At 39.6% G+C, this 9,059-nt stretch overlaps 1 protein-coding gene across 1 annotated transcript; it reads left to right on the top strand.

The window, feature by feature from the left end:
- The first annotated feature begins 1,887 nt into the window (after positions 1 to 1,887).
- Positions 1,888 to 8,404, top strand: emx1 (empty spiracles homeobox 1). Its single transcript, XM_071382671.1, has 3 exons — positions 1,888 to 2,529; positions 5,390 to 5,574; positions 7,283 to 8,404. Exons 1-3 carry the CDS (start codon positions 2,181 to 2,183, stop codon positions 7,448 to 7,450), a joined length of 702 nt encoding a protein of 233 aa, XP_071238772.1. The 5' UTR covers positions 1,888 to 2,180; the 3' UTR covers positions 7,451 to 8,404.
- The last annotated feature ends 655 nt before the right edge of the window (positions 8,405 to 9,059 follow it).

Here is a 9,059-nt window from a genome sequence, read left to right as displayed (position 1 = left end):
TTTAAACCCAATGACTGCGTTTAAGAGCCTTTAGCCTCTAAACAGCCAATCAACATGTTGTTCCACCGCATCATTCCAAGGGTAATGATTTTCTAATGCTCCACTCTGAGCATTAGAGCATATTAAGGGGGACAATTATTAACTTCCCAACGTGAATAGAGCGCAACACGATGAAAACCGAACACAAGCCATAGGCTACAAAGGTCCTTGGAGGAATAGCCTACACTACAAGCTGCCCGTGAACTTCACATTTATATTCTGTAATATCTTGACAAATGATTAGATTATTTCATCATCAAGAACGCCAATACATTGTCAGGCTGAGCGTAGTGCGGGGTTCAACAGCTGTAGCAATAGACGGACATCCAGGACTTGTGACTACAGCTAGCTTAGTCATAGACTACTGCAGTAGAGATGGATCACAGGTTTCCTCCGACCTCACGGGTGGAAATGTCTCCATGGAAACAACATTGATATAGTTAATATCATCAGCAGAGAGCCAATACAGGTTTAGAGAAGTCTAACGCACACTATAATGTACCGTCGTACAGAGTCTTTGTTCACCGTTGCATGGATCTCTTTCGAAAAAAATCCAAAGTTAATTTAAGGCCTATTTTAATCTATCTGTGTCCTGGCATCCACAATAACTCGCCATCTGAAATTATATTAAATTATAACTCTTTAAAAAATGTACTATTCTGAAGGTATAACATATTTCTTAGAAAGAACAGGGTTAACGCCAATTCTATAAGGTACACGAGATGTACACGCCAAGCAATAATGACAATAAAGGGTGTAAAAATATATTTGTAAAACTTGTTTTATTTTATTGTCTTACTGGCCTATTCGTTTTTGATCATAAGAGGTTGCACAATAACAATGCGGTTTTCCATAATATAATTATACATTATAATTATCAGCTATAGGCCTATGTCTATTAACTATGAAAATCCCATAACTAAATAAAACATCTAATATTCCTATAGGATCGCTTTTAGGCCTAAATTACCAACTACTGTTATCTTTCTGATCGAGGTTAGAATTCACATTAGTAGGCTGTTAGGTCATGTTATTAACTGAAAGAGGACTATTTAAAAGAGGTGCCATATTGCAAAGACTAATTATAATATAGGCCTAAGAGTCAGTATATATATCTGCTATAAGGATGAGATTTCCAATTTCTGCTGATGAAACCTTTTAGTCAATCATCACGCTTCATTATCACGGTGTTGTGATATCCAAATGAGTGTTAACTTAACCAGTGGGTTGGACTTTGATTTTTTTAAACGCGTATTTCCTCTATATTAAACTGAGATCTAATATCACATAAACAAACAGCCATAGAAGTAATAACAACGTCATGAAAACGTCATTTTTTTTGACGGAGCTCTCTTCAGAAACCACAAGCGGTCTTGGCGCGGGGCACCAAGAAGGTTTCCAAGCGGTTTGGTCTGAGGAGACCGGAGGAAAAATAGAAGCATCGGGATGGCGCACTAAAGTCACGTATGACCCGGAGGCTTTGACGTATTTTACCATTAGCAAATTATTGGTATTATAGGCTTCGCTTTAATGGAGAAAGAACTGTCATTGTCAACCTTGTAAATAAACACTGATTTTTACGCATCATGTTGATAACAAATGTGTTCATGGATATTCAACCTGAATATTTTTTGCTGGTGTTGTCTTTATACAATGAGCAAAATGTCACCCGATGAAAAAATAATCGACTATGGGTCACTATGCTAATCTTTTCACATGAACCTATTGTTGCTTTTGAAGTTGCTCATCTCCAACTCCAATCCTGCCTCTGCTCTAAATCCAGGCGCCAGGTAGTTGTGAGAACTCATTGGCAGGTGTACTCGTCCAATCAGCACAATTTAGTTTCAGCCCCGGTTGCCCCTGCCCGCACCACCTCCCAGTCCTCTGGGTTCCAGAACGTTGACGCACATTTCTCCTCATATTCTCCCTGACACGAAACGCAGCTCCGCGGATCAGGCGTCGCGTCACTAACTCAAAAAGGTGCTCAAGGTTCCCGCTCAGAACATCGGTCCAGGGGGGCTCTACCGTAGGTGCTCACTATGCCTTTTTGAAGGGGTACCATTGCGACTGGCTTAAAGAGTAAGTTACAAGATATATTCTGTTTTTTTTCTTCTGGGATTTCTATACGTGAAGTGAGGAAGATGTTTTCGTCCGCGGGTAAACGCTGTTTTACGATAGAATCCTTGGTGGCCAAAGAAAACCCTCAAACCACCGAAGATCCCATCCGACCGACGGCCCTGACTTATTCCAACCCCACTGACGCTTTCATGAACGGGTACCAGAGTCCCAACGGCAGCAGGTCTCTGTATCAGAACCCGGAGCTGGTGTTCCCTGAGTCGGTCAACCACCCCGGGCTGACCATGAACCCCCATCAGCTAGGAGGGGGCCACCTACAACACCCTGCACACTTCTTTGGGACGCAGCACCGAGACCCTCTTAACTTCTACCCATGGGTTTTACGGAACAGGTTCTTCGGACACAGATTTCAAGGTAATAATGATTGATTGATGGTGTGTGTGTGTGTTTCAAAATTAAATAAATAACTTCTCAATCTCAATAGCCAATGTCAAGCAGCTCAAGTTACAGGTTAATTAAGAACAAATAATGCCTCTGGGTTGTTTGTACTTTTACAATGAAGGACTAAACTATGTGACCTACACTGCATGCGGTCAGAAATGTCCATTTCACAGATTAATGATTGACAACAATTAGGCTACAATAATGATGATGTTAATCATTCATTTTCATCTATATGTTAAACATTATCAGTTAATATTTGTTTTTATTACAATATTATTGACAACGAGGGATAGGCTTTATGGTTAACCTTGCTTTTCAGCCACAGGTGAACATAACAAATAATCAGTGGTTTAAAGTACTAAGTAAAAATACTTTAAAATACTACTTCAGTAGTTTTTGTTGTTGGTATCTTTACTTTACTTTACAATTTATATTTTGACAACTTTTACTTTATTACAGTCCTAAAGAAAATACTGTAATTTGTACTCCATACATTTCCCCTGACACCCAAAAGTACTCGTTACAGAAAATGGTCAAATTCACTCAGTTATCAAGAGAACATCCCTGGTCCTACTGCCTCTGATCTGGCGGATTTACTAAACAGAGAACATCCCTGGTCCTACTGCCTCTGATCTGGCGGATTTACTAAACAGAGAACATCCCTGGTCCTACTGCCTCTGATCTGGCGGATTTACTAAACAGAGAACATCCCTGGTCCTACTGCCTCTGATCTGGCGGATTTACTAAACAGAGAACATCCCTGGTCCTACTGCCTCTGATCTGGCGGATTTACTAAACACACATGCTTCGTTTGTAAATGATGCCAGAGTGTTGGAGAGTGCCTCTGGCTATCCGTAAATTAAAACAAAACAAGGAAAATTGTGCCGTCTGGTTTGCTTAATATAAGGATGTTTAAATGATTTATAGTTATTTATTTATACTTTTAAACTTATACTTTTTATACTTAAGTATATTTTAGCAATTATATATTTACTTTAGATACTTAAGTATATTTAAAACCAAATACCAGTATTTTACTGGGTGACTTTCTCTTTTACTGGAGTCATTTTCTATTAAGCTATCTTTACTTTTTACTCAAGTGGGACAATTGGGTACTTTTTCTACCACAGGAAATACCTATCTATAGTGGATGTGAGATAGAGTGTACTTATCTACAACACACTTTGGTAAAAGGAAAACGTCAATCAGTTTTGCAACCAAACATCTCAACGCAGAGCAGCAAATGTTCTACTATTCCCATGAGGTGAAGACATGTCGATAAAAAAACGAAATCAACTAACAACAAAAAAACATTACGTTGAGGAGAACGCACACCAACATTCACCAAACCAGAAATGCACACCAAAATTCACCAAACCAGGAAATGCTAACCAAAATTCTTCAACACGAATAAGATAGCCCATGCTATTGCATGCTAAAATATCCATCTGAATTATAATTTTCATATCAGTGAACAAATACCTTCGGTCTCTACAAAGTTAGTAGGTAAATCAGCTTTTAGTCTATAGGCATCCCATCTTCCCTATAACTACCTGGTGCCTTTCCGGCAGCTGCAATGGTTTCATTGAGGACATATTTGCTGATTATTTTCCATTAGTGTGTTTTTAAAAATGTGTATTCTAATTTATTTTGTGAATTGTGTGCATGCGGGGTTTCCTTGTGAAAGAGACCTTTGTCTCAAAGGCACTCCCTGTTATAATAAAGGTAAACAAAATATATAGCACAGTATGCTAACATGTTATAACACCTGTTATAATAAAGGTATACGTGAAGTCAATGATACAGGAGATAAAATATGTAGGAATCTATTTTCCTCTAGATCTAAAGTCCAGGTTAACGGAGTGCATAGCTAACCAGTCTATTTTCCTCTAGATCTAAAGTCCAGGTTAACGGAGTGCATAGCTAACCAGTCTATTTTCCTCTAGATCTAAAGTCCAGGTTAACGGAGTGCATAGCTAACCAGTCTATTTTCCTCTAGATCTAAAGTCCAGGTTAACGGAGTGCATAGCTAACCAGTCTATTTTCCCACGGCACCATGGTTGGTTTCCCCACACATCGGGCCACAGCCAAAGGAAATATTGTCTTTGTCACGCGGTCACTCCCACTGTGAATTTATCCCTAATCACACGAAACCACTATCTGAGTGAGTGGGCCGATCCGTGCACAACGATTTTATTCCCAAATGTTCTCTCAAATTTGGGTTTTTCATGCCAACTTTTTACTGCCAAATGATTTGTCTCACATCACTTGTAAATGTTTTTGTCTGAACCGCTTTAAAAAAAAAAATACACACAGGGACCTGTATGCATTACAGTCGATGAATCTAACATTTTACGAGGGGTTATATATAGGTTAACTCTCCCTAATGTTCCTGTGTGACTTCATTTAATAGGTCTGCTATACAATATAGGCTATTTGGACACATACGATCAAATATTCTCAATATTTGGACACAGGTTTCGTAGTATTCTCAATTTAAAGAAGACACATGATGTTGTTGATGAATTAAACAGTGTCTCATAGATATATATATATATATATATATATAATATATATATAGCATTAATTGTTGCGATATAAAATCTAGGTCTACTGTTTAAATTGAGGCCTACATAGACGCTGTATAGTTAAAACGCTGACTATAGTTCAAACTACACCAAGAGTTTATAAACTCGCCTCTGAAACCAACAGGGCGTATGCTGTTCTATTCCACCTCACTGCACATCAAAACGCGCCTCGTGTTGCTCAGTGTGTTCATTGCTTCAATCCCACTGTGATTTCCCTCTCCCTCTCTCTCTGCCCCCCCCAGGAAATGATGTTTCCCAAGATAGCTTGCTCCTTCACGGCCCGTTCGCCCGGAAACCCAAGCGGATCCGCACCGCCTTCTCCCCGTCGCAGCTCCTGCGGCTCGAACGGGCTTTCGAGAAGAATCATTACGTGGTAGGAGCGGAGAGGAAACAGCTGGCCAACAGTCTGAGTCTGTCTGAAACACAGGTGAGAATCGCTACCCGGTATTGAATTGTATTAAAACACAGTTCGGGAATATATAAATCATGAGTAATACAGCCCAAACGCATTCTGCAATCTGCGTTGACGGTCAATGAAGCTTGCCTCGTCATCCAAATACAATATCTTCAAAAACATTTAAAAAACTGTTTTATACAAATTTGTAATATGCCGTAATAACAAACATATAAATCAGCAAATTATTCTTATTTATTTGTTATAAATTAAGAAAACATTTTCAGTGTATTATGTATTAGTTCGATGGAGGGATCCCTATTCCGTTATATTAGCTTCGTGAAATAAATGTTTTAAACCGGTTCCGTTCACATTGTTTTCAATATTATTGCAATTAAAATGTAATTATTATTATCATTAATATTAAATTGTAATTATTATTGACGTTTGACATTATTATTAGGCTATCCATTAGTGTGTCTTCTGGAAAACGTTCGCTCTTTCCTACAGGTATAAATAGGACTATAGTTCACACAGGACCAATATCGACACATTTTTACGCTGGAATTACTGTTAGCGAAAGGCCTACAATAAGAAAAAATCTGAATAGGCTATTGTAGAAATGTATTGTCAAAGTTCAGTGAGTCATCTAATAATCAGTTAAAAACAGGTCACGTGAGCTCCATTTCCAATACGTTGTTATTGGAAAAAATAGTTGATCTAGCCTGATGAACAGAAAAGTAAGATATTCTTTAGTTAGAGCATAAAGCGTCAACATAACGTCGCCTAAAGTGAAATAATGACACGTATAAGTAAAATCCAAGTGAATAACTCGACATTTTGATACAAAACTCGTTCACTGCCCAGGAAGAGTAGCGCTAATGGGGATCCATAATAAATACAAATACTATCCTGCATTATTCTCGCTAGTTTTTCCAGGATATAATTTATTATTAAAATAATATATCTACCTACTATAAAAAAACAAAAAAAAAACAAGACGAATAGGGAAGCCCTCTATGGACATATTGATGTTGAAATGAAATAGGCGATGGTTATTGAATGCAAATATTCGCGGGAATAAAAATCTTTGTAACTTCTCTTCAATTAATGGTAAGGTATCGTCTAACCGCCAGCAACCTAACTTCCGGAGGATATGACCGCGAAACGAATCGCCACCAGCATCAATAGGACCCTAATACACTACAATAGGATACCCTTACCCTCTCCTTGGCAGGCTTGAAAGTTGCTTATAACGGCAACTAAATACATTAGAATGACATCATGACCAAACATCGTTATATCAATTGACTTGGTGACCTTGGTGTTGATATGCAAATTATAATGCGCAGCGAACAGTTTTTTGGTGTTGAGTGTAGCTTTTCAACCACTTTTGTTTACATTTCTAGCGCAATTTTTTTGCAAATAGTAGCTATTTACGAAGATTTTACTTGTAATGTTCATGATATGGTTGTTTAACGCACTAAATACATATTTTGTGGGGTAAATTTCACGAGAAACAATAGTGAAACAGAGCATCCACGGTGAGAAAGACAGAGGTCCCTCCCCCTCTGACCTTCTTCTCCAATGGGGTTTGAGAAGGTGACAAGGAGAGAGGACTGTGAGGAGTATGCAAATTGAGATCTTCCCAGAATAGAGGAGCCTAGAGAGCCCTCCAATAAAATGAAATAGATGTCCTTGATAAGATAGATGTCTCTAATGTCCCTGTCTTCCTCCCCAGGTGAAGGTTTGGTTCCAGAACAGGAGGACTAAATACAAGAGACAGAAGCTGGAGGAGGAGGGGCCTGACTGTCATCAGAAGAAGAAAGGAAACCACCACATCAACAGATGGAGACTTGCCACCAAGCAGGGCAGCTCCGAGGACATTGATGTCACCTCTGAGGACTGAGAACCCCCCCCCACTCCCCCTTATGTCCCCTGCCCCCTCCTCCCCTGGCCCCATACTCCCCCCCCTCCTACCCCCCCCACGTTCCCTGGCCTCCTACACCCTCCTACCCCTCTACTCCCCATACCCTGTGTCCCCTTTCTGAGGACCAACGTCAGACCCTATTTATTATGTCGAGTTATGAAGTATAATGACATGTTACAAGAAGAAAAATACCCCCCCCCTAAAGGACTAAAAGTATTTGATAAGCTTCTTCATCAACAGCAAGAGAAGAGTGTTTTGTGTCGACGGTCGGTGATGCAGAGAAAAAACAAGATTTTATGGCACTTGACTTGTATAGGTGGTGTTCCATCCTGCATCATACGGCTTCTCTGATCTCGTAATGTCTCATCTATCTAATGGTCTTTGGTGCATGACTTACAACAGCCGGAGGTGAGAAAGGTTTTTGTTTGTGTTTATTTTTGACATAATGCTGGATATTATTACATGATAGGCCGTTCACACTAAGGCTGCTTCTGTTCTGCATTTTTGACGAAACATATACAATCATATACAATTCCTAAGATCATTTTCCCCGTCAGTTTCATAACCCGGGGCCACGTTTCAGTTGTTGAACGTTGCAGATAGAAATGCAACCGACATGTTTTGTTCTACAGAGCATATTTCTACGTGAACGGTCCTGCTCAACTCGTCTGGTGTGTGCGTACAACACAGGTATCCACACGTTCACTACTCACTGTTGGTGGACTGCTGGATGGATGGGGATTAAGGTCATCAGGACTCAATGCTGGCCGGGGTAGAATAGGATCAATCTAACGGTAGACTCTTGTCATTACTGGAATGTTTACGGACAGACATATTGACATCCATTTAAATATCAAAACATATAAAAATGTAACAAATAAATGTAAAAAATAAATAAAGATGTTTTAGAAACAAGAACATAAAAAAAACAAATTAAGAATTTGTCTGATGAACATTATTTCTGAGCTCATAGTCTCCTAGTGGTCCTGAGAATGACCAGGTAAGGCAGGTATGGAAGATAAGGCAGGTAAGGCAGATATGGCAGGTAAGAAAGATAAGGCAGGTATGGCAGATATGGAAGATAAGGCAGGTGAGGCAGGTAAGGCAGTGCTTCTACACCTGCATTACTAGCTGTTTGGGGTTTTAGGCTGGGTGTCTGTACAGCACTTCGAGATATTAGCTGATGTACGAAGGGCTATATAAAATAAAATTGATTGATAAGGCAGGTAAGGCAGGTATGGCAGATAATCAGGTATGGCAGGTAAGAAAGATAAGGCAGGTATGGAAGATAAGGCAGGTGTGGCAGGTATGGAAGATAAGGCAGGTAAGGCAGGTATGGCAGGTAAGAAAGATAAGGCAGGTAAGGCAGGTAAGGCAGGTATGGCATGTGAGGCAGGTAAGGCAGGTATGGCAGATAATCAGGTAAGGCAGGTATGGAAGATAAGGCAGGTATGGAAGATAAGGCAGGTAAGGAAGATAAGGCAGGTATGGAAGATAAGGCAGGTAAGGCAGATAAGGCAAGGTATGGCAGATAATCAGGTAAGGCAGGTATGGAAGATAAGGCAGGTAAAGCAGGTATGGAAGATAA

This window comes from Salvelinus alpinus, chromosome 34 (genome assembly GCF_045679555.1).
Source record: "Salvelinus alpinus chromosome 34, SLU_Salpinus.1, whole genome shotgun sequence".
In the NCBI taxonomy this organism is placed as follows: Eukaryota; Metazoa; Chordata; class Actinopteri; order Salmoniformes; family Salmonidae; genus Salvelinus; species Salvelinus alpinus.
This window is presented reverse-complemented; position numbering and strand designations above follow the sequence as displayed.

What these genes read in the sequence shown, in the direction of transcription:
- emx1 (XM_071382671.1), top strand. Translation starts at nt 2,181, where the DNA reads ATGTTTTCGTCCGCGGGTAAACGCTGTTTTACGATAGAATCCTTGGTG. An exon ending in CTTCGGACACAGATTTCAAG is followed by an intron (nt 2,530 to 5,389) that starts GTAATAATGATT and finishes TGCCCCCCCCAG; the next exon opens with GAAATGATGTTTCCCAAGAT. An exon ending in TGAGTCTGTCTGAAACACAG is followed by an intron (nt 5,575 to 7,282) that starts GTGAGAATCGCT and finishes CTTCCTCCCCAG; the next exon opens with GTGAAGGTTTGGTTCCAGAA.